This window comes from Diachasma alloeum, unplaced genomic scaffold (genome assembly GCF_001412515.2).
Source record: "Diachasma alloeum isolate Michigan unplaced genomic scaffold, Dall2.0 Dall_scaffold_00310, whole genome shotgun sequence".
Lineage (NCBI taxonomy): Eukaryota > Metazoa > Arthropoda > Insecta > Hymenoptera > Braconidae > Diachasma > Diachasma alloeum.
The window spans coordinates 89761-116414 of record NW_021680449.1 but is presented as its reverse complement, the minus strand read 5'-3'; the positions used below and the strand labels follow the sequence as shown (position 1 = coordinate 116414).

The 26654-nt window shown below is 38.7% G+C and overlaps 1 protein-coding gene across 1 annotated transcript in view; it reads left to right on the top strand.

The window, feature by feature from the left end:
* Positions 1-25110, top strand: part of LOC107039896 (protein SPT2 homolog) — a 271333-nt gene extending 246223 nt beyond the window's left edge. The window contains exon 4 of the mRNA XM_015259761.1: positions 23636-25110. Within this exon, the coding sequence (XP_015115247.1) occupies positions 23636-25110 (1475 nt within the window). The remainder of the gene's footprint in view (positions 1-23635) is intronic.
* Positions 25111-26654: the final 1544 nt, after the last annotated feature.

Genomic DNA, 26654 nt, shown 5'->3' with positions numbered 1-26654 from the left:
TCGCCGGATTTCTATACGCATTTCTCTCGAGCGTATTGGAATAAATCATATAGAATAATCCTTATAGAAACCCCTATACGATTCCCAGGCGAATGGATAGAAACCTCGTGTATAGAATCGCCGGATTTCTATACGCATTTCTCTCGAGCGTATAGGAATAAATCGTATAGAATGATCCCTATAGAAACCCCTTTACGATTCCCAGGCGAATGGATAGAAACCTCGTGTATAGAATCGCCGGATTTCTATACGCATTTCTCTCGAGCGTATAGGAATAAATCGTATAGAATAATCCCTATAGAAACCCCTATACGATTCCCAGGCGAATGGGTAGCAACCTCTTGTATAGAATGGCCGGATTTCTATACGCATTTCTCTCGAGCGGATAGGAATAAATCGTATAGAATAAAAATTCACGTATAGAATGCGATGAAAAAGTATTCGTATAGAAAAACTTCGTATAGAAAATTTTCGTATAGAAAAGTCCGAATATCATATACGAAAAACCTATAGAAATCGTATAGGATCATTCTATACACAATTCGTATAGAAAAGTTCTATACGATNCGTATAGAAAATTTTCGTATAGAAAAGTCCGAATATCCTATACGAAAAACCTATAGAAATCGTATAGGATCATTCTATACACAATTCGTATAGAAAAGTTGTGTACGATTTTTTCATACGTGGTGTAGCCGGAAGTGTCTCAACAATTGCTTCAAATTGATCACGAAAGGAAGACAGTAAATATGGGATAGCAAATCTACATCACTACACATTGTCATTCGCAATGACGCCAAAAATTCGTTCATATTGCGACAATGGCGTTACGATCAATTGATGATTTTCTGGACTTTGTGTGAATGCAGTTTTGTGAGTGTTTTGTGAGTGTAGAGGAGTTGATTAGAAAGAGTCTGGTTAAATGTATTGGAATGATCCGGAAATGATAGGAGAGGACAGGGAGAAATAGACTTATCTTTTGTAAGTCCTATGAGTTGATTCCATAGATTGTGGACATGCTGGATTCCCTATCCGGTGGGTCATCTTGAAGTAGTTATTCCTCCCGATACACCTTTCGATTTTAAACGCGTTTACGGTTTATTTTGCACTAATAAATCACGCACTTCTGACACTAATGTAAAGAATGGGCACATTTTATAATAACTAACTGTTTATTAAAGATTTTGGGGCGAAATAAATAATAAAAAGAAATACAAAAAGAATTGACGCGTCCGCGGACTAGAAAACAAGATAAAAGAATAACGGGAAAGAAAGAGACGATCGTACATGAAGGTGGTTGAGACGGAGGAAAAGGGCAAATACGTAACAGTATAAATGATTTAGTCGGGGGAATAATATTAATAAATACTGTTTATTATTATAGTAACCAAATCTGTAGTATAAACTCCTTGATCTCTCTCTGGATAGCAACAGTCCAAGCTTCACACTTACTCAACACTCGGCGTCCGGCTTTCCTCACACACATACTCTCTCACACATAGATTTATCAGTGGCAGTACTGTAGAGAAAAATACAAATGTATCAAATACTCAACAATTGGATCGAGTAAATCCTGAATCATGTCTCGATATTGGAGAGGGATCCTTCTAGGTGTTTGTTAGTTGGTTCAGAATTTTCGATGACAATCTGATGTTTGATGTCTCAATAGCGTCCCAAATCGTCATTATTCTTAGGGAAAACATGTTGAAATTTGATGAGAAACTTCTTCAGATTGTTCTTTCGCTAATGGTTCAAGTCGATTGAAGGTGTGTTAAATAATTCCGAAAAAAATTCAGGCAAATGATTTGTTCATGTTTAAGGAACTTGTTGTGTTATTTCTCGAACTGCAACAGTCTTCGTACAGCTTGTAGGGTCAAATTTTTCCTTCAAAATGTCTTCAAAATTACTCAGAACTCCTGATTCATGCAGGAAGTCCAATCCCAGGATGCAATCCTCGAGGATATCAGCCAAAACTAGATTGAGACTGATGGACAGTCCTCCGATATAAATCTTTGTATTTGGAATGGAATGGTGACGAAAAGGTGTCCTGCCAACAGTTAGAATTTTTATAGGTTGATGGACTCGTTTGAAAGCTTCGGATTTTTTGTCGAAAAATTTTGGATTCAAAATGGAAATATTAAAAGCTGTATCAATCAACATATTGCATTTCTTCTTGTCAATTTCTCCTGTCAATTTCAGAGTTAAATCCACCAATTGTTTGTCGATAATAGAGTGATAGCATCTGTTGAGAACGCCTTGTTTACCAGTCAATCCGTACCCCACCGAATTGACTGTAATTAGTTTTCCTGTCGGATGTTCTGGGTAAGTTGAGGATTGGCAGTTTCAACATAAGAATCAATGTTATTTACACATCAGCAACGTTGATTTCTGATCGTTGGAATAGGCCTTGATCGAGACGTGTTAGTTTTCCCTGAGGGATGAGCTGTGGAGTTCTTGCAAAATTTTTTGTTGGTATTACTTCTGCATTAGGTAGGTCCATGGAAGGAATATTTTGAACTCTACATTTGCAGTGTTCTATTCTGATGGGATAGGTGATGGAACATTCGTGCGAATTTTTTCAGAATTTTCAAATTGTTCTTGAGACCGCACGCGGCTCTCGAAATTTCATATAATATAGATACGTAGAAAAAAGGAAAAAGTTTACATTCATTATTGCACATGGAAATTATGCGAATTTCAGAATTCTCTTTCCCAGCATTCATCACGAGGAGCCTAAGAATATGAGTATAATTTTTTGCATTTTTTCTACTCATGTTTCATGGCATAAAAAAGTACGAAATTAGCTGAAAATCGAAGTTTTGGAGGGCTTGTAAAAGCGTTCCAAATTATTCGATTTCCTTTCCGATTCGCCTCCACTGTTATCCAACTATTGTACTGTCATCTTAAATGAAAAAGAAGTGTTTTTTTACATTGTGAATAAAGCAAAACTGCATTTGAAAATGTTGAAATTTCTGGGCAGCAGCAGGTGCTCGGATTATCCGGTCCTCTTGTTGAGAGCTGTAAAATAAAATGGAGAGGGTCAGGTAACCGTCTGACCCTTTTCTCGGACGAGACGAAATCTTTGATTACAGCCAATAAATAAAAGTGTACTCTTTATTTTCCATAAATGAATTCTTAATTTTTCAATGATTTCGATGAAAAATTTATATATTGGAATGCTTCATATCATGACGAATCTAATAAAACTTGATTCGTAGAAATAGCTCAATTTGAAGCGAGCTCACTACATTTCAATCCCTATGGAATTTCAGTGAATATCGATAATTACAAAGTTTTGTCATGCTATCATGCAAATACTTCATGATATAAGTAAAAAACCGTCCAAACTATAAGTCATTCGCATTGCAGTATGGAGTCAAGGGGTTAATTGAGGGATACATGAAGGCGTAGGAAATGATGTGAAAAGGGAAAAAATTTTCGGTCGTTTAGCCATGTTATAGCATGGGAAAATGGCCGAGTATAAATTCCCTCACTATATACAGGTCAGATGAAATTAAGTAGGAGAGATGATACGATTGGCGAACAGTTATTTATTCATTTATGTTGTAATGACAAACATTTTTACAGGAGGAGAACCAAAGTCCATAGTTCGCAACGTATTCATTAGTTATACCGCAAACTGTCGTGATTCAGAATTATCGGGTACTAGCTACGGACCCCGGCTTCGCTCGGGCAAAATAGAAAAAAATGAATATCGAGATTATGTTACATGTGTAATTATTCTCGATTTTTTTAGAATACTCCAGAATTTTCTTCATCATCAGACATCAGAATCATGAGCCTTCACTTTCCCAGTCGTGGATCGACGGTGTTTATTCTCGACGTCTTCTCTACACCCTGTACGTAAACTCAAGATTCAAGAGTCTTTGCTCCGCTACGTGTGTTCTAGAAAAATCAGTGAATTTTCTCGAATTTTCTATAAAACTGGAGAATTTCTGCCAATTTTCTCGAAAACCTGAGAATATTCTCAGAAACTTGAGAATGTTCTGGATTTTTTCAGAAAATTCTGGAATTTTCTAGAAAGTTCTAGAATTTTCTAGAAGTTTTTACGTTGCATACTGAACTATGCAATGCAGCGCAATAAATTTTAATCGTGAGTTTTCAATCTGTCGATCGTGAATCAACGGTGTTTATTTTCGACGTCCCCTCCACACCCTCCACGCAAACCCAAGGCGAAACCCCAATACTTTAGAGTGGGAGGTTCGAGAGCCTTTGGTCTGCCAGGTATACGCCGATTATGCTCATCGTTATAAAATTGGAAAATCTTCTCGAATATTCTAGAACAATCGGTGAATTTTCTCGAATTTTCTATAAAACTGGAGAATTTTTTTCAATTTTCTCGAAAAAAATTTCAAAAACTTGAGAATATCCTACATTTCGCTGGAAAATTCTAGAATTTTCCAGAAATTTCCAGAATATTCTAGAAGTTTGTATATTGCATAATGAACTATGCAACGCAGTGTAACAAATTCTTATCGTGAGCTTTTGCTCTGCTGATCGTAAATCGACGGTGTTTATTTTCGACGTCCCCTCCACACCCTCCACGTAAACCCAAGGTGAAACCGCCATACTTTAGAGTGGGAGGTTCGAGAGCCTTTGCTCTGCCAGGTGTGCGCCGACTATGCTCATTGTCATAGAACTGGAAAATTTTCTTCAATATTCTAGAAAAATCGGTGAATTTTCTCGAATTTTCTATAAATTTTCTCGAAAATTTGAAATTTTTTCCGAAAACTCGAGAATATCCTAGATTTCTCTAGAAAGTTCTATAATTTTCCAGAAAGTTCTAGAATTTTAGGGTGGGAGGTTCGAGAGCTTTTGCTCTGCCAGGTGTGCATCGACTATTCGCGATCGCAACGTAGATGTGGGAGCCATCAAGCGGTCTCTAAACTAACTACTCTTGGGGGGCAACCAACGAGATCCCTCGGAGGGAACCAATGATGGAGTTCAACAAATGAGATCAAAGAGAATCCAGTGATCTCATTGATTGTCCGCCAAGACTAGTTAGTGGAGAGATCACTTGATGGCTCCCACATCTACGTTGCGATCACGAATGCTCATCGTTATAAAACTGGAAAATTTTTTCGAACATTCTAGAAAATTCTAGAAAAATCTCTGAATTTTCTCGAAAATTCGAAAAAAAAATCATAAACTTGAGAATATCCTAGATTTCTCTAGAAAGTTCCGGATTTCTCCAGAAAGTTCCAAAAACTTCTAGAATTTTCTAAAAGTTTCCACGTTGCATACTGAACTGTGCAACGCAGCGCAATAAATTATAGCCTCAAGCCATCTGGGGAAGTTAAAGTCCGCTGAGGTAGAGCAATTCATCTGTTTTTTTCATTCGAAAATTACACCATCGATATTTCATCATTGACTCTCAAATGATTTGATGGTTTATAAAAGATAAAGATTATACATATTATTATTGTATAAGCACATACGCCCGAGACAAGAATATGAGTTGTGGTATATTTTGGGAATATTCCAAAATTGTCATCCGTTCGGAAACTTACTACCGATGAGATTAGTAGAAATGCAAAGGAAACACTGTGAAAAAATCGTATAGAGATGTTGTATAGGACGTTTCTATAAGGTGATTTTATCGGAATCCTATAGGTTGTGACGTGTTATTTTCCGTCACAGATGGCATTTCTTTATTCGACCGTTTCGCGTGTGGGTTTCCAATTTAAAAATCACCAGAGGGGAAGTCACCAACCGACAGCGAGAGTCACGAGAGAGGTTCAGTATATTTTGTTAATTATTTGTTTTGTATTGCCTTCTGTATTGTGTGAATCGAATCTGGCGCCGACATCGTGGGACTGAGGTGACAATGTCTCCGGGAATCGTCGAGGGACTTCGGGACACTTCGAGTTCGTGATGAGAGCCTCATGGGTCTTCGGATTGCCAGAGGTCGCCAGCTCTCGGGCAACTCTAGGGGAAACGTGACGTAGGAGCCCGGTTGGTTCAATGTGGAAGGGGAAGTGAAGGATTTCACCGAGATCAGAAGGAGGTTGAGTTGGATCGTCCTTTGGTGACAAAATGGTCTGGAGAATGATTTGGAAGGAGGTCAGAGGATATTTGGATTTATTTGATACTCTGGGATAAATTGTTTTTTATTAAATAACGTCTGAGAAGTCACTGCGCATGCGCCGACGGACTTGGTTCGGCCATGTGAGCGACAGAGTCTAGTTGTTTGGAAACGGATTGGAGGAGTGAACGGAACGAGCAGCCAATGAGCGTCGTTGCCGCGTTTTCACGGTCCAGCGTGGTGTCGCTGGGAAAACGAACCTCACTTCCCGTTTGGTGGTTTCAACACACGTTGTCTTTGAGCAATTTGTGGAATTCAATTGCGTTAATTTTGGAGTTTTGGGGAGCCTGAAGGTGATCTGGAAGGAGAATCAGACCTGTGGAGGAGGCCCCGAGTGGATTTGTCCGGAGGAAAGTCCCAAGGACTCGGAATTGAGTAGTTTTTGAGACGTTTTCCGGGGGCATCGAGGTGGACTGCTGGGTGAGCGTGATGGCTACGACTCTGTATGACGCATCTGTGTAAATTTGTTGTGAGTAGAACTCTGGCCAATTTTAGAATTTTGAATAGATGTTCCGTGCATCTTAGTCCCGTAGGACTTTTAGAGTTTCGAGATAATTGCCGGATAGAGTCCTAGTCACTCTGATCAGTACTTGATTAGTGGGTCTTTTCCGTCTCTCTCTCGTGCGTAATTGGAATCATTGTATTTGATCATTCGATTTCGGTTGTCTCGCGACATTGAGTCATTTCGTAGAGTTTCGGGCTCTCGGGTTTCATGTTGCGAGTAACGATTATTTTGTTGTTGAAAATGAGTTAGTGTTGCGTCTAAATTAATTTGTGTTAGACGAACGCTCTCTCTGTCGGTTAATATTCAGTGAAGGACATTGAACATAGGTCTTTTGCGTCTCGTGACCTTGCTTCGTTTCGCTGGCCCGTTGTCTTGAGTTTTCGTATTTGTTTCGGACAGCCAGCTTTACTTGTCACGTAGACAAATTCTTGGGTTTCGATCGTTCAGTGTTGTTCAATCTACATGATTATTGTTGACGATATTTTGATTCTGGTTTTATTTTTCTTTTCTCTTTGACATTGGTTATTCTTGACTTTTGGGGTGGTTAGATCTTTCAATTTAACGATCGGAATCTCTTTTGACTAAATTGACTAAGTATATTACTTCTTTATTTTCCTATCAGAATCCTTTATTCCTTGGACAATTGTAGAATCAGTAACTATCGAAGCCTCATGATCGTTGATCGATCGAAACAACCGAAGGGGGTTTTCCAAAGAGATTGATTCGTTTTATTTGTATTGAGTCGCCTAAGTCTGATTAAATATTGTGATTTTTCCCCCGCAATCTTGAGTTAACTTTATTTATTTGGTCAATACCTAGTCATACTTTAATCTAAGCTTCACCAGTGACCTTCACGCCGTTCTTCGGTCGGAGTTAGCAGGAGACCGTTTCGAAGCTTGGAATTATTCTGGAAATTTTGTTTTTGGCTATTCGTTTCATTCCAGTAGTCGTTCTGGTAATAACGACCTGGCGCTCGACTTATTTGCTGTTTCAGGGTGGTCGCACTAGTGTTTATTGATTTTATTTTATTGCTTTACATTTCGCTGGTGGACCCCGCACACACGCGGAACGCGGCCGAGAAAGAGAGAATCGTTGTTTTTCACACCAATTTTTATATTCACTCTCTCTCAGACGCGCCCCGGTTGCGCGCGTAACTCACCCGTTGCGTCTACTTGTTGAAGCCTGTTGAAGCCTGTGCTTGCCTTCCCCGCCGAGAAACCATTGTCTCGGCGTCACTTGGCTTTCTTCTTTTGTTTTTCTTTAAATATGATTTTATTTATGACAAAAGATATTTTATGCTTTTCAGTGATTTTTGTGAATTTAATGAGATTTCTTTATTAATTCTTTTTAATCTAAAATTCTCGATTTCAGGTCGGCGTCGTGGACAATTAATTTCCAGCCGCCATTTTGATCCCTTCTATTTTTCGTTCTCACCAATTCACTTCACTTAATTAATGCATTTTCAGTACTTACATTTTCTCTGACTACTTTTCATTTTTCCTTTCCATTTGTCGTCACTCACCCGGCCCGTCTCGATTTTTCCTCTTTCTGGATATTGCTTTGTATCGCGTGTGATCCACCCGGACACGTGCCCGGCCGCCCGGTAGCGTCCTTTTTGGAATTTCCGATTTATCGCTTCCAATCCTTTTATTTATGATAAATTTTAATCACGCACAGTTGAAGTGTGCTCGGCCCATAACCTGAAGGGTTATTTAGGATTGAAATAACGATTAAACACAGTTTTATTATCGTAAAAGTAATTAAGCTTTATTCAGACACGTAATGCGATAACGGTCGCGGCGCAAGTGATCCATAGTACGAGTATATCTACGAGAGGCGCAACGGCGCCGTGGCGACACAGTCAGCCACACTGTCGGTAAAAGGAGACTGGCGTAGGGCGCCACTTTCAACAATACCATTCAAACCACAAATTATTTGATTACATCAGAAAAAAACTCGTAATTAGCCTATAATTCAGGGCAAAACAAATGGCGGATTTCCAACATTGTGCGGCTAACTTGACGGGGGTGAACCCTGCGCTCTGATTGGATGGAATCTAAGCTAAAAAAAACTCATAAGAACTCGAAAAGTTTCGGAAAATGTCTCTTTCTTAATTATTCAATTATTTCAGACAGCAATGTGGAATTCAATTGATTTAAGGGAAATTCTTAGTTTAATATAGGGTGCAGACACATAAGATTAATCATGGCTCAATTATAATCTAATAACAAGCGTCCTTACAATGATTAGTTATTATGTAGTATGACTTAGTTATGACTTAATCATAATCTGATAGCAATAATACTTATAATTATTCTTGTTCATTTACATTCAGCGGTTGGCTATTTAGATAATCATCAAGCCTAGACTGCAAATCTTTTCTCGAGCAACCCGGTGATAATTTTCTAAATTCCTTCACAACTAACAATAAATTTTGTTTGCTATTTTCATCTTTCGTGAGCAAATTATTGTATTCGCTCACGAGAGCCACACTCTGTTCAGCAATATCATTTGTCACATGGAGAGATTTGACAATTTTAATAGCCTTGGCAAAATCGTCTCTCGTCTCCCACGTGACTGGATCACTCTCCAGAAAATTACACTCGATTCTTAAGATTTCGAAGAATTTCTGTGTATTCTGCGTAACAAATGTATCTAAGTCCAATTGTGGAATCAACGCTAGATCATTGATTCCAGTTCTTCTCCTCTTTCTATCATCACCGAGCGGCGTAGAAGATTTGATTGCTCGACACATTTTCCTCTTACAATCTGGAGTTACATTGTCGTCAAAAAAGGCAAAGGCAACTATTTCTTCCGATAAATACCAGAGGTGGTTCACGAACTTGTCAAAAACAGTTTTCCAGAACTTTACCGTGACATGACTTGAAGAACTGGCGTTCATTGCGATCCTTTTCAACAAATTAAGATCGTTATTCGGAGCTGAGACTGTATTGGAAGGCGTGAACCAAGCCCTCTGGTACGACAGAATAATAAAAATACATGCATCTATCAGTCCCGATTTTTCTCTCGATGTTAAATTGAACTGATTTCTGAATAGGAAGATTTTTAGAGAGTAGATCGCTTTCGACATCCACCTAGCATGGTGAATACAGATCAAAGCTCGGAAACGGTTCCCTCTCGGTAAATTCCCACCCAGAAACAGTACCACCAGTTCCAGGAACTCCTTGTAGTCCATGCGAACGGTATCATCCGATATAGCCGACAGAGAATGAAACATCAGTTATCAACCGTCAAATGTTGATTTTCGAAACATAATAAAAATGGAGATAACGAGTGTATCATTGACGTATGAACAATATATTATGACTAACCTTTAATTGTGCCTCAGCGAAATCGAGGATTCATTCCATATCATGATTCAGTGCTTCCTTTACTGTAGCATCATGAAATCCGGGGGAAAAATCATTTTTGTCCATGCTGCTCCACTGCCTTTGAAACCTTTTGAAAATCGGAACGTCGGGCCCCGAAGTACACCCCATGACCGATTCAAAGGCTGCTCTCAAAAGAAGCTCGAGAATGTGGTGACGACATGGCAAATGCAGCAGGTCCCTTCCAACTAGCTGTATTGCTTGCAGTAGTATCAAAAACCATGGTGCATACATCCCAAGAGGTCCCATTCCTTCAGTAATCTATGGACTGCCTCCGCTTGCGTATATCCGGTTCCTCGTTCCAGTCTGGGTACACCGAGCAACTGACTCCACTCATGACCCGATACTAGAACCGAAAGTCGATCAACTTTTTTGAATTGATTTTCCGGATCCGTCTCTTGCTTCCCATCCCAGTGAACGCCGAGGACATCTGGTTTTCTAATTTTCGCATTATGGCGAATGCCTTCTTTGAGCGACTCGCGATGTTGTTGTCGATTTCGACGAATAGTCTCGCGGCTCAAATGAAGATCCTCCAACGTTATCCCGGCCTCCATAAGGGTAGCAGCTAGCACCCGTGCGGCCATCCGATCACTGACTTTAGCCCTACCTAGAACTGCCGTGAGATTGAGAGTCATGAGCTTCTGTCTTTTGGCTTTCGTGGTTGGTAACTTGACTTCATAAGTTCCGTCTTTTTCATCGCTATCGTCTATTAGTTTCAACAACTCTTCGAGGTCTTCTTCTTCATGTAGCATGTAATTAGCAATGTTCAGCGCGATAGGACGGGGTTCGACTAGAAAATCAAGCAAATGAACAACGATTAATTAGAGATCCGTGACGGACATGACATAATGCACCAGAGCAATTTCATCGATTTCATTTATAGAATCAGGTCTTTCTGACAATTCCATCATCCGTCATATATCCAAAGATAACGATGAAAAGCTTCCCCTCAATCCTGACAACCGGCCTCAGAAATACTTTCGCCATTGAAGTGGGGGTAACGCGGAAACCCGTGAATACAAGGGAGAGGTGGAAATACCCATCTACTGTAAAGCATTGACTTTGCTACTAAATTCATGTGTGGTGAATGTAAAAATTTAATTGTACGGTCAGCACTGACATTTTCGAGAAATTTATTACTGACTGAGGCTGATGGTTTCAATGAATATTTTTGAATCTACTGAACTAACCAGGCTGTCACTGGATAGCTGAATCTTTTGCAGCGCAAGGAATGAATTTGTGTACAAAGTGGGTGATTTTTTGGACGCAACAATAAGCAGAAAATATGGGACAGAAGTAAGGATCAAATTATAACGAACATTCAACTTTTTTCCGGTTCTTCTACGACAAAATTTGTTGGAGAATCATATTTTCGCGGGTATTTCACGTGTTTTGGAAAAAGCATTTCCCGTACCATCTCCAATGAACGATATCGTATATATAACCATATCGTATATATCGTATATATATGAAAGACTATTGTCTGCGGCATATTTTGAAAAAATATAAGGAGGGTTACTTAGTAAACTGACGTACCTTCTAATAACTCCGTTGTTTCCCCTTCTTTTCCTTCTTCCTCTCCTGAAAACAGAATTCTTCTTCCAGTGTCAATGATTCTATCCAAACGGCCATTTCATCCTGTTTTGCGATGCAGGCTCAATAAAGTTTTCACTTCTTCATTTTCTATACTGTCCATTTGCTTTTGATGAGCAATATCGAACAGATTTTCCAGCATACATGTGAAATCGATCAGCTTCCATTCCACCGGCCCCTCCTTGCGTGATCCGTACTTGAGAATAGATTTATAATGTTTCATTATTTTTCGATCGCATACGACTCTTTCACTATCAGGATCCCTGCATATTCTCAGAAGACAGCGCACTTTCGCACAACACTCATTCCAGCTCTGCGAGGTGCGAGTTTTGATTTAGCATATCTCGTGTGGTACCAGTAGCATTGTAAAACCTGCCTGTTCGAAGGCAGGAATTGATTTCCACAAATATCGGGAGTTGCGTTCCCGATTAAAGCAATATCCGTTACGGTTCGCGTTTCCGGCATATTGACGCGTGGTAGTTTTTTGCGGTTGACTACGGAGAAGATTGCAACGTAACGATTGCTTAAATGTCGACAGTTTGAATGTCTCCTGTTGACTAACCTTCAGTGCACACCACGAAAATTGGTGCGATGTATTCTGCCTCGTGAAAGACGAAGTACGTAGGAGTTGCCCCAAGAAAATATTGGAGAAGACCGAGAAATTCGGATTTGCATATCATAAATTGCTTTGGGAATAGTCATTAAGGTTCCTCAGATAATATTCGGGCGTGCACTGCGCAACTGTATAAATTCAAATACGGATTCATAAATTTTTGTTTCCTAGCAAAATATCATAAAATTTAGTGTTACTTTAAACGTTCTGAAATGCTATTCAACAAATTTTAAAATTATTTTGCCTGAACAAATATTTTTCATTTCTCACTTCGATTGATTTTTGCTCGGATTTTTGTTAAGAAAGCAATGAAATTTTTGTGAAAATCGGTGAACTTACGATAGAATGAAGAAATGTGGATAAATGTAATTCTTTTCACGAAGAATAATGATCGTTCAATCCAATAGTCGTCAGGTTTCCACTACCTGACTTTCTCATTACCTTCTTATTTAGTTATTTCACCGTCTCTTCATGGAAAAAGGACCATTTTTTTTTGATTCTCCTCAGGAATTTGATGTTCCAGATAGTAACTGACGACTCGAGAATATACCGTAGTGTAAAGTGGAATCTCTGAGCTTTTTCGAAAAAATCCATGACTCAAAAAGGAAATCATTGATTGAGCTCAGTCTTGACTCATTGAAAAAAGGACGAGTGTACTTTCCATTAGAAAAAATTGTCATTTTGATTCATTATCAATTGAATCCATCACTAACGTTCAAGGAAAAATTCAACAGGGCTCTTTTCACCTCGCTTTACCTTATATTAGAGAGGCTGAGTCGAAAATTCAGTGGAATGGATAGACGAAGGCTGTTCTGGGTTACCTGGAAGATGTCCCCTGCACCGACTCAACACTTTTATAACCTAGCGAGAGACCGCCATAAAGTAATTTGACTTTTCACCAAACTTAGTGAATATAAACTGCCAGTAGGTCAGATATTTTCTTCAAACTTTGAATAGCGTGTGTTGTGTTAAAAACATTTCAACAATTTTGAAAAAATTCCCATAAATGTTTCATAAGCTGTTCCATCAGAATAGAAAACTGGAAATGTAGATTTTCAAAATACTCCTTCCATGGGCCTACCTAGTCTGCATTCGTTTGCATCGTGACTAAACGAATTGCATTTGAAGCATTTGTTTTTCGATCTTTTGTTTGGTGGAAATTGATCGGATTTGTGGGAAAATTGAGAACGATTTGATGATTGATGGAATGCTCCATTAATTGAATGATTACATGAATCATAAGATCTCGCATGGAAGGGTCGTTTCCGTCCAGAGATTATGTCCTTTTCAGGATTAGTTGTTCTGAAGACAACTTCCATCTCGGTAGCTCGCTCGTTCGCTAAACGTAATGATTCGATTCGCTCCAATCGTAATTTAGAAGAAATTCTAGAATTGCGAAGACCTTTGATGAATTGAGCCCAAGCGATTTTTTCGCGGGATTCATGAGGAATGTTAGGGCGTGAGAGACGTGATAATTTCTTAATTTCCTCTCCAAAAGTTGCAATATCTTCTGTCTCTTCTCTCGCGAAATTCTAGCTCTCGGGAATTCATGCGAGCAAAATGTTTCACGTATTGGTTCCATGGCATCAACCCTTCATATACCGGAGGTTTGATATGTTCAGAATTTGTGGAAGACATTTTAATATTAGTATCTGCGAAATTGCGAGGCCCAACTCTGCTGCAAGCATCATTTGTACTACTACAAGCATGAAAGGATTGAGAAACATATTCTGTAGTATTTGATGGTCTCCCTGGTTGTCTCGAATTGTCCTTTTTCTGTAGTAAATCCTTCAACGCTGAGCGAATGTCCTCTGTGATGTTCAGCCGCTGTTGAAATCTTTCAGTCATCCTCTGGTGTTGCTGTTTAAGGCCTTGGGTCAATTCGTCGTGTAGTTGATGAATTCGTTGACTTATCATCTCATTTTGTTATTGAATTGCCTGATTCATTTCGTCCCGTAATTGTTGCCGCCAAGTGTCGAATCGTTCATCCATCTCGTCCTCACGACGTCTCCCCTCAGGAACCGAAAAGAGACGAAACTGTCGTCGGAGTGGTCCTCGCGCATCCGGGTTATATCCAATTTCATCATCTAATTCACCCTCGGACATGATAAAAAATAGTTGTTGAATGTAAACTTGAATTACATAGCTGGTTCAATTTTTATTTCCTCTCGTTGTTTCCTCGATGAAGACCTCTCGTTCTTTTTGATCAATCCGTCGGAGAAATTCCGGAGCTGTCAAAACCTTTTTTATTCCCTCTTCGATGTTTTCCTTGATACTCGTTCAAATCCCTGGTTTAGTAGCGCCGTCGAATAACTTCTGACACCAAATCTAATGAATTGGGCAGTAAAATAAAGAGAAGGGGCGGTTTATTTATTAAATTACAAAATAAGTTTCTGAATATCGAAATTGACGTGTTTCGAATCCAAGAATAATAATAATAATAATATACCAGAAACAAAACACGCACATTCATAGAAGAGGGAAGATGATCGATGATTCAAACATTCGATTCCGTTACAATATTATACGTAGCTGGGATATATGTCATATATATCAGCAGTATATGCTGCTTACATATGCCGAATATATTTTACATACATTTTCACTACATATATAAGCCGTATATACAGGGTGTCCCTAAACTGAAAAGGTATGTTCGGAGGGTGATTCCTAGGCGAAAAGTCCTGTGGCACTTTTCAATCAGACGCACCCCTGCCGAGTTGGGGTAGTTGAAAATGGGCCAATGAGAGGCGTCCGTTAGCAGAAGGTACGTCCGTGTGGGCGATACGGATGTATTGGTACCTCTCTCCTCTACGCGCCACTCAATTCCCCCACCGAAAGACGAACGAAAGAGAGAGAAAGGTCGTCTTTTCTCTCTTTACTTTGGAAATTGGGAGACAGAGACCAGAAATTTTTGTTTTTTCTTACTTGAATTGTTGGACAGAATAAATGCAATAATCACCACCGCGGTTTGAAATATACCCGAGGAAAAAATTTGTGACGACGCAATTTCTTCAAAATGAAAATGAAATGATATACGCCCATTCTTTCGTGCCGAGAACGCGAGAAGGGGGGCGGTACAACTATGCATGCAGTTCGACTTTTTGAACAAATTGAAAAAAATTGAGGACGTTCGATGGTCACACTGAAGGGTTCGAATTAGCGACAAAACAATTCTTTCAAACAAAGAAAAATTAATATCCCATATTTTCTGGGTACTAAGGAAACGGGGGAGGGGAATGATACGCAAAATCCTCCTAAGGGGTTCCAGCTGGTGATAGAACAATTCTTTTAAACAAAGAATAATTGGTATCGCCTTTTTTTGGTGTCATGGATGCGGGGAAGAGGGGTGTACGGACGCACCTAAAATTTTTAAACAAATTTTTAAAAATTGCACCGGTCTGAAAACTATCCCGAGGGGTTAAAATTAGCGATAACACAATTTTCTAAAGCAATGAAAAATTGACAAACAAATTCAGTTTATTTTTATGTAAATTTTCATTTTTCCTTCCACACAACAACTTAACTGGTGTATGTTCATATTAATTTAATTCAATACGAATGATTTTCTGTGAATAAAAGTGTTTTTGTGCGTTCCGGGTCATTGCGAAGGGTCCATTCCTTTTGGAACGATTACAGGCGACTTTGGAAAGGGCCTCCTCCTGCATCCAAGCACAGATGAGCACGTCGAAGTAAATTCTGGTGAACATCCTGTAACTACCTTTCTGTGATGGTGGCGACAGAACCATGTATTCTGGCAACCAGGTCCTCAGGATTTTGGAGCTCCACCGCGTACATCTTTTCCTTAATATCCCCCCAAAGGAAATAATCCATTGGGGTCACATCAGGAGATCTATGCACATGAAACAATAATTCCTTATTTCAAGATTTCGAAGGTCTTAACAAAAGTATTTTCAAAGGTCTTAATTTGAAACTTGACATTCTTCCGCTGAGAGTTTCGAAAGTTTAATTTAAACCTCCTGAAATTCTCAAATTGACTTTTTGGACAGTTGCCATTTGAGACTCCCAAAGTCGCAAGTTTAGACAGTGGGAGGTTTCAATTTGAAGCTTTCAAAAGTCTCAATTTGTGACTTTTGTTGACTCAAGTTGAGATTTTGAATGCCTCAAGTTCAGAATTCGGGAACTCAATTTGAAACTTTTCTTCAAGTTGAGTTCTGAAAATCTCAACTTGAGATTATTGACAGTGTCAATATGATACTTTTTTTGCCATTCCGACATAGCCGATTAGGCTTTTTATGGTAACACCCTACCCCGCCCCTTATTGCCGTGTCATGGGCCGATTTCCTCCCCCACCATGTCGCATTGTAATAATATTTTCAATTTTCTTGGAAAACCGATTGAAATTCATTTTCTAAACAATTATCTTTTTTATGCATTGCTTTTCGAACTAAAAAAATTATTAATTGAATAAATAAATTAATTTATTCACCCGCTCGGTTTTTTTATCTGTGGAAAATAGACGCATGTATCTGGAGGAGTGACAATTTAGAGGGGCGAGGGGGAGGGGTCTGAGACTATATTGTTATAAAATTTACCCCTCCAGAAACATGCGCTGATTTTTTATAATTTTTTGAAACATGAATTTCGGGGAAAATACATGAGACTGGGGTTTATCTGGAGGGTTGAAGACACCCGCATATATCCGGAGAAGTAAAAATTTAGGGGGGTGAAGGGGAGGGGTCTGACACTACATTGTTATAAAATTTACCCCTCTGGAAACAGGCACTGTTTTTTTATAATTTAAAAAAACATGAATTTCGGGGAAAATACATGATCATGCGGTTACTCGGGGGGGTTGAAGACGACCTCTTGTATCCGGAGGGGTGAAAATTTAGGGGGTAAGGGGAAGGGATCTAAGATTATATTTTTATAAAATTTACCCCTCCGGGAACAAGCGCTGATTTTTCATAAATAAAAAAAAATGAATTTCAGGGAAAATACATGAGTATGCGGTTTCTCCGGGGGGTTGAAGACATCCGCATGTATCCGGAGAGGTGAAAATTTAGGGGGAGGAGGGGAAGGAGTCTGATATTACATTTTTATAAAATTTACTTTTCCGGAAACATGCGCTGATTTTTTATAATTTTTTGAAACATGAATTTCGGGGAAAATTATAAATCGGATTATAAAAAATCAGCGCATGTTTCCGGAGGGGTAACTTTTATAACAATATAGTCTCAGATGCCTCCCCTTCACCCTCCTAAATTTTCACCGTTCCAGATACATGCGGCTGTCTTCAACCTCCCGGAGAAACCGCATACTCATGTATTTTCCCCGAAATTTGTTGTTTAAAAAATTATAAAAAATCGGTGCATGTTTCCGGAGGAGTAAATTTTATAAAAATCTAATCTTAGATCCCTCCCCCTCACCTCCCTAAATTTTCATCCCTCCGGATACACGCGTCTATTTTCCGCAGATAAAACAACCGAGCGGGTGAATAAACCAATTTGTTTATTGAATTAATTAATGTTTCAGTTCGAAAATCAATGCATAAAAAAGATAATTGTTTAGAAAATATATTTCAATCGTTTTTTCAACATAATTTAAAATATTATTTAAAAAAAGGGCCCCTGCATTCAGTGCGCTTAGAGTACAGTCCGCGCCAAAAGTCGTGCCTCTCTTTCGCCAGAATCGTTCGCCAGTTTCGGCGTCATAATGCTATCGAGGGGCGTGGAATAATTTTTTAATACCGTGGGGGCCAGCGAATCTGTCCAAATCTTCCAATCCATTGATTTGAGAAAGACGCATTCAAGTATTCAGTCACTGCATCGGAGCTGTGTGCAGGAGCACCATCATGCTGAAACCAGGCACCTCTTCCTCCAGGTCCATCCTCAATCAACGTGGGCAGAGTCTCCTCCAATAAGGCCAGATAGTGCTCAGCCTATTCATAATACCATAAATGGATATTAGAACGTAAAATAATTGAACTTCAATTGAAATATTTCACCGGTGGTTATTTTCTCAATACACACATTGAGTCGCGCGGGAAGAAGTCGTATCTCCATAGTGGTACCCAAAATTGCACCCCACACGTTCAAGTCCTGCCAGTGATGCTGAAAATTATGAAGACGTTCAAGACGAGGATTCTCAGCAGCCCAATGATGATAATTATGTTGCTTAAAAATGCCTGCTCTCATGAACATTGATTCATCTGTCCAACACACATTGGAAAGAAAATGAGGATTGTGGTCATTCTGTTCAATGATGAATCGACAAAAATTCGAACGAATTTCATAATCTTCTGATATGGATGAAGATTTTCACTTTTTAAAATTCGATGCACCGTTGTCTTATCGGACCGAAGGTGACCCGCAATCTTCCTCGTGCTTGCCGTTGGATCATTTTCGATCGCTCGTAGGACGGCTTCTTCATGTTGCACTCGGCCTGGATTGTTTGGACGTCCACCCACCCCTCGCGGAACAAGACGGTTTTCCTCTATCATATGACGATGCAACTGCTGGAAGACTCGACGATTAGAATGCTCACGATTGGGATAAGTTTCTGCATAAATTTCGGCTGCTAGAGGCCCACATCCACTACATAATCCATAAATAAAATGCATGTCGCGGTATTCTTCAGCAGTAAACACAATTTTCAAAGATTAACATTAAGATTTTTAAGATAACTGTCTCGTCTCTAACTATCACTAACAACGTAACTTGAACTATCACTATAATTGCACTAAAAATTGTCTTAGAAAACTTTAAATTACACTATTCTTATAATACTTGAAAACTTAAAGAGAGTATTGTAATAAAGACTTAAATTAACTTTATTAAAAAAAGACTTGGCTAGGTCGATTTAAAGGTTTAATTAGAAGTCCGAAATGAATTCGTGAATTGTTGGAAGTAGACTAAAGTTTACGATTTTTCGAAACACTGACTTGCTCCTGACCAACGAGGGTGGGAAGGGATTACCGAACTCTCATTCGTTGTAAAAGTTGTAAAGTCGTAAAGTTGTAATTCCTCAAATGCAATTCGTCAAGGAAAGGACTAAGGAAAAGTACGTGCATAAAAAAGCACTTAGGAAAGATGCGCTCTCGGTACGCCGTGAGTGTCACACATGTGTTGAACACCGGGGTTGTTCGGGAAGCAGCAAAGGGGCAAAAGGGTATAAAACATTTGGAAAATTTCAGACTGGCGAATGTGAAGAAAAAAAAGGGACTATTGTCCAAAATTTCTTCCATACATGATTGTTCTAAAATGCGTGGGATTTGCAAGTTTTCTCACCAGTATTCTAATTTACAATTTTATTTACGCCTAGCCAAAAGTCTGTCTTCGCTTTTCGCCTTTGGTAGTAACTATTGAGATTTCAGAGGTGGAAAATTTTCCAGAAATCTACGTTTGTTTTCCAAATGACTTTATAAATAGAAAATGTGGCCAAGCAATAATAGCTTACGATTAATTGGAAATAAAACGGGAATTGAGCCGCCAAATTGGAAACGATCGTTAAATTCCATCTGTTGAACAGGCGAATTTTACTGTCAATTTTCGCTTTTGCATGTTTTATTTTGGGCATTCAATTTTTCCGAATTTTTACATTTGCGTCACTTCCGGCCGTCTTACTCTTAACGACTACATGGCTTTTGGACTAGGACTTCAGCAGTTGCACGCGAGAAGATAGGGTTAAGCAACTACTCATCCTAAATTGGAAAAAATAATGTTCCTTCATTTCACAAAATTGTTTGATTTATAATTCTAACCCCTCAGGCTATCTTTCGAACCTCGGAAATTTTTTGAAATTTGTTTGGAAATTCTAGCTGGATAGGTACTAGTAGCACCACCTCTCCCCTGCATCCATGATATGAGAAAATAGAAAATACCGATCATCCTTTGTTCAAACATATTGTTTTAGCACATATAGGAATTCCTCAGGGTGATTTTTGAAGCTGCAGAATTTTTGAAATTTGTTAAAAAATTCTAGCTGCATGTGTAACCGTATCACTCCCCTCCACGCGACCATGACATCAGAAAATAGAGTTTACTAATTATTCTTTGTTTAAAAGAATTGTTTCATCGTTAGTTAGACCCTCTGAGGCTCATTTTCGAATCGCCAGATTTTTAAATTGTTTTTTTGAAAATTGTAGCTACATGCGTAATCATATCACACGTCCATAACAGCAGACAACAGGTGACATTAATTATTCTTTGTTTACAAGAATTGTTTTAGCACTAATTGGGACCCTTCGAGGTGCTCTTCAACTCTGCTAAATTTTTATAAATTTGTTTGAAAATTCAAGCTGTATGCGTAGCAATATCACCCTCCTCCCCCGCGATCATGGCACCAGAAAATAGGCGATACTACATAATCTGATACTGTACAAAAGAATGTATTCTAAAGGCTGAAGACCCTCGGGCAATGGTCATTTGTAAGAATGAATGTTTCTTGCAATAAATAACGTTAAAAGTTAAAGTCAGGCGATACTAATTACTCTTTCCGTTTAAAAGAATTGTTTCTTCCCTAATTGGACCACCCAGGGTAATTTTCGAATCTCCAGATTATTCTTACATTTGTTTGAAAATTCGAAATGCATGTTTACTGGTATCACCCCCCCCCCCCTCTCCCTTCCCCGCAACCCGACATCAGAAAGCAGGCGCTACTACTTCGTCTTTGTTTTCTCGAATTGTTTTATCATTAATAGGAACACCTTAATGTGATTTTTGAATCTCCTTTTTTTAAAAGTTGTTTGAAAATTCTACCTGCATGCGTATTGCTATTAACCCCTTTCCCCGCGACCCCGAACACCATAAAACAGGCGATACTAACTATTGTTTGCTTGAAAGAATTGTTCCATCAGCAATTGGAAACCCTCAGGATGATTTTCGAATCTCTTGATTTTTTGAAAATTTGTTTGAAAATTCTACCTGCATACGTACTGCTATCCACCCCCTTTCCGGCGGCCATGATACCAGAAAATAGGGAATACTATCTATTCTTTGTTTAAAAGAATTGTTTTAGCACTAATTGAAACCTTCGAAGTGATTTTCAAATTGCTGAATTTTTTAAAATTTGTTTGAAAATTCTAGCTGCATGCGTACCCTTATCACCCCCACCCCCCGCATCCATGCCATTAGAAAATAGGGGATACTAATTACTCTTTCTGTTTAAACGAATTGTTTCATCGCTACTTGGACCGCTTAGGGTGATTTTCGAATCGTCAGATTTTTCTTAAATTTGTTTGAAAATTCTAGTGGTATACGTACTAGTATCACCCCCCCCCCCTTCACTCCCGTGCCTTCGAAACCAGAGAACAGGTGATACTACTTATTCTTTGTTTAGACGAATTATTTTATCATTAATTGCAACATCTCATGGTGATTTTTGAATCTCCTGATTTTTTTTAATTCTTTGGAAATTCTCCCCGTATGTGTACTGCTACCAACCCCCACCCCCTTGCGTACGTGTCACCAGAAAATAATAGATCCGAATTACTCTTTGCTTAAAATTATTGTTTATTACTAATTTAAACCCCTCGGAATAATTCTCGGACCTGTGCAATTTTTTAAAATTTGTTTAAAAATTCTAGCTGCATGCGATTCATACACCTCTCTTCCCCGCATCCATGACACCACAAAAGGCGATACCAATTATCCTTTGTTTAAAAGAATTGTTTTATCACCAGTTGGAACCTCTTAGGAGGATTTTCCAATTTTCTGATTTTTCAAAATTTGTTTGAAAATTCTAGCTGTATGCATATCATTCCCCTGCCCCGTGTCCTTAGTACCCAAAAAATAGGGGATATTAATTTTTCTTTCTTTGAAAGAATTGTTTTGTTGCTAATTCGAACCCTTCAGTGTGACCATCGAACGTCCTCAATTTTTTAAAATTTGTTTGAAAAGTCGAACTGCATGCATAGTTGTACCGCCCAGCTTCCCGCGTACTCGGCACGAAAGAATGGGCGTATATCATTTCATTTTCATTTTGACAAAATTGCATCGTCACAAATTTTTTCCCCGGGTACATTTCAAACCGCGGTGGTGATTATTGCATTTATTCTGTCCAACAATTGAAATAAGAAAAAAATAATTTCTGGTCTCTGTCTCCCAATTTCCAAAGTAAAGAGAGAAAAGACGACCTTTCTCTCTTTCGTTCGTCTTTCGGTGGGGAAATTGAGTGGCGCGTAGAGGAGAGCGGTACCAATACATTCGTATCGCCAACACGGACGTACCTTCTGCTAACGGACGCCTCTCATTGGTCCATTTTTAACTACCTTTATCTCGGTAGGGATGCGTCTGATTGAAAAGTGCCACAGGACTTTTCGCCTAGGAATCACCCTCCGAATATACCCTTACAATGGTGACCTTCAGTTTAGGGACACCCTGTATAATCGAATATTTATGCAATAAATGTGACATATATTCTTACATATAAATGACTTATTTTTTACAAATATTGCAGAGTATATTTTCGCATATATATGACATATATACTGCATGCAGGATTTTTGGCCGAAATATATGTGATATGATTAAAATATATGCCATACATATATTCGCATATATTTTTTTTTCCATGCGGGTTCCCTGCTTATTTTGTGTAGAAATCCGAATTTGTTTATTGGATTTCACCAAAATCGTGCATTCAAAAGTCATTAATAATTCCATGGAGTTTTGAGGCTTTCGCGGCCAATATTATTATTCATTATGGTGGCTTCCGGATGGATGCCGCGTCTAGATTCAGCTTTTTGCCGACGTTTCGCAAACATTTCAGTCTGCATCATCAGGGCTAGGTTGCTCCGATACTTCTGTATCTCAGTATCGGAGCAACCTAGCCCTGATGATGCACACTGAAATGTTTACGAAACGTCGGCAAAAAGCCGAATCTAGACGCGGCATCCATCCGGAAGCCATCATAATGAATAATAATTCCAATGTTCAAGTGCATATAACTCCGAAACTATAAGCTTTCCAAAAACAAGTTTAAACACGTAACACTCGTTTTGTCGAGACGCCTCCATCCCTATATGACTCATGATAATATCGTTGTTAAGAAATGGAGGAGAAACGGCTGTTTATCCGAGAAGTGTCGTGCGCCGGAACGCCTCAAGGGCGCAGACACCTCCCGGATGAACAAAAGCTGTATCTCAATAGTTATTTAATATCTTATGATGAGTCAATGTGTCGTCTTGACGAGACGAGTATTTTGTATGCGAACTTTTTCGTCATGCAATTCACATTTTTGTAGTTACCTTTTTACGACAGGATCCACATTTAAACAACTACATCATGTCAAAATTTAAAAAAAATATGAAAAAAGCCAAAATCGACCGATGCATCTCTCAGTGAATACCTTTCGACCCTTAGCGTACAGACTATAATATGAAACATTAACTATTTGGAATCATTGGAACTAAAATTTAAATATGATTGATTAAAATACAGTACAGTATTAAATATTTATTTTGTTAGGCCCTTCCCAGCCAGACGAGGATGACTACGGTTACGTGTCCCAAGAAGCCTCCGCCTTTTATAACAAACTAATGTCCAAGTACAACAATCTACCTCCAGAGAAGCCTCTCTTCAGCGAAAGTGGAAAGAGAACAGTGAAAGATATAGCTTCTACAAAAGACCGTGTGAAACAAGCTTTGAGACAGCACGAGCTCGAAGAGAATTTGCCTCACCGGCGGAAAAGAAAATTCACAAGTGCCCCAGACAAAAATGAACCACAGGAGAAGGAATCTACCTCTAATAGAAATCGCAATCGCGACCGATTAGACAGAACCTCTGAAAAAGACGAAAAACCAAAACCGAAGAAGCGAACTCCTATACCTCCTCCTATCGATTTCATGTCTCTCCTAAAATTAGCCGAGAAGAAGCAGTACGAACCCTTACCAATTGAACTGAAACCGAAGCTGAGAGTTGAAGAACCTGAGCGTCTAATGACTAAACGACAAATGAAGGAATATCAGAAAGAGAAGGAATGGAAGGAGAAACGAGAGAGGGAGAAGAACGGGGAAATTCCAAAACCGTCGACTACCTCAACAGATAATTCTAGTGAAAAATCCATAGATAAATTGAAACCAGCGCCAAACAGAATTTCAAAATTGACTGATGCTAAAACTCCCTCTATGATCTTGGAGAAAACTCCCACGAAACCGATAACTCCAGTGCCAAAACGAATTCTGGATCGACCCATTGAAAAATCTTCATCGTTACTCTCCAAATTATCGGAGAAGGATGTAATTCTGGAGGAAAGGAGGAAATTGGAGGCTGAGAGACGTGAGGTGGAAATGATGAGGAAAAAGCTTGAGGAGGAAAAGAGACTTATGACTGTGAGCAAAGGAAAATCGAGCGAGGAGAGTAGAAATAAATTGCTGAAGGTCAATGGAAAAGCGGAAAGAGGAACGGGAGGTGCAAAGGATGTTAGATCTAGGCAATTTCCTCCTAATGATATTAGACCTAGACAGTTTCCTCCTAGTGATATCAGACCTAGGCAGTTTCCTTATAGTGAAGATAGTCCGAGGCAGTGCCCGCCTGATGAGGTGAGGGGGAGATCCAATAGGCCGTTCAAAAACGGAAGACCATTGAACAAACGACGCATTTATGATGATGACGATGAGGATGAATATGATTCGGAGTTGGATGATTTTATTGATGATGGGCCGGAAGGAGGGGCTGAGGATTATAGTAAATATATCAGTGAGATATTTGGGTATGATAAGAACAGATACAGCGCTTATGATGAGGATGATGATAATATGGAGAGCAATTACGCGCAACAGTTGAAGGAGGAGTTCGTCTCAACTAAAATTGGTAAGATTTTGGATTTAATTTTGGGGTCTAGAGATTTTTGTTGCATTATCGTTTTAACCTGTGATCCAGTTTTAAAAAATCTAGTGTTACGATTTTTAAAGCCTCTGTTCCGCCTATTAGTCCAAAAATAATAGATAAAATTGCCGGGAGAACCTTAAGCTTCATAAAAGTGGAATAAAAAGATAAAGCACCTCCTAAACGGATTTTCCGTAATAATTATGAAACGGAAAATGATATAGAAAAATGTTTCAAACAAAAAGTGGAGAGTATCAAATGCTACATAAAGAAGATTTAAAGTGTTTTACGTTTACAGCGTAGCTGGGTCATTACCAGGGGTGGTTATAATTCAAGAAAATGAATGAACAATTCGAAAAAATTCATCTGGTGGAAATTTTTAATTCCTTTCATTTTTAGCTCTCCTCCTCTCATAAACACGATAATCTTGTACTCAAATTTTTGCTCCCGCATGGAAGCTTCGTATTCGTCGGATTTCGACATTTTCTAATTTTGCTCAGGAATTATGTAGATTGTTATGGAATGCGAAGAAATATTTTTTTTGAAATATCCCTGTATAGGAAATTTGTCTATAAAAATCTGAAATTTTGACGAATCATAGATATGATTGAGCTCAACTTTTTTTTATTGTGAGCTCAACGTTGGTACTGAGTTTCATTCCGGTCGGTTCAATAGCTCCTGAGATGTAACAGCTTGTTTAAATTTCATTTTGTATCAATATCCCAAGACCTAATAAAGCGATTTTGGCTTTTCTTTTTACAAAATATTGGCTTCGATGGTATCTATTGCGATCAATCCATATACATAGCCGTTCATACACAATTCCTGAGATATTGTAGTTTTTCCGTTTGTTCGAAAAAAAATTGGTGTAAAAAATCAGAGATAGCAAATTGAAATTTGCTGCGATTCTAGCTATTATAATATTGAAGATTGGTGTTTTCAATGTGTTGCGTATCAACATTTTTTGTTTTTAAATTTATTTTGGAAGCAACCGTAGATTTCTGAAAAATTTTAAAAACTCAAATTCTATTTCTAGCTGGAAAACGAAAGCTGTCTTTTGGCTAGGCGTGAAGAAAGTTGTAAATTACATTGAAATACCCGTGAGAAAACTCTCAAATCCTCCGCATTTCAGAAAAATCACGTACCGGCGTTACGTCATACAATCTAACAAATCACTAATTCTTTTCGTGGGTTAAATCAAACCTTTCAATCGACAGTTCGATAGATCACGTGACTCAACGCATTCATATTCACTTATAAACATTACAACATTGAAATTCGTATTACTATTCTCCCATATTTCAGTAAACATTATCGGGGAGAAGAAACAATAGAAAACTTACTTTTGACACGGATTGGTTTTGCATTCAATCCATAAAATTTCATTCATTAATGAACAATAGTAATACTTACTGTGTTTTATATTCTGAAAACGGTAACCAATCAACAAATGCCAAATGCGTAATCCTGACGATACCATAACTGAGGATGATACAATGCGGATAGGCAAGTTCAACAGGAAAATATCAACCTGGAAGAACGTAAAGATAGTTACAATAACAAAAAACGCCAATTATTCGAAGCCAACAGGATCGTAGGTGCTCCAGCAGTTGAGGCACGCATGACATTCATTTCAGTGACTTTGATAAACTTATACACT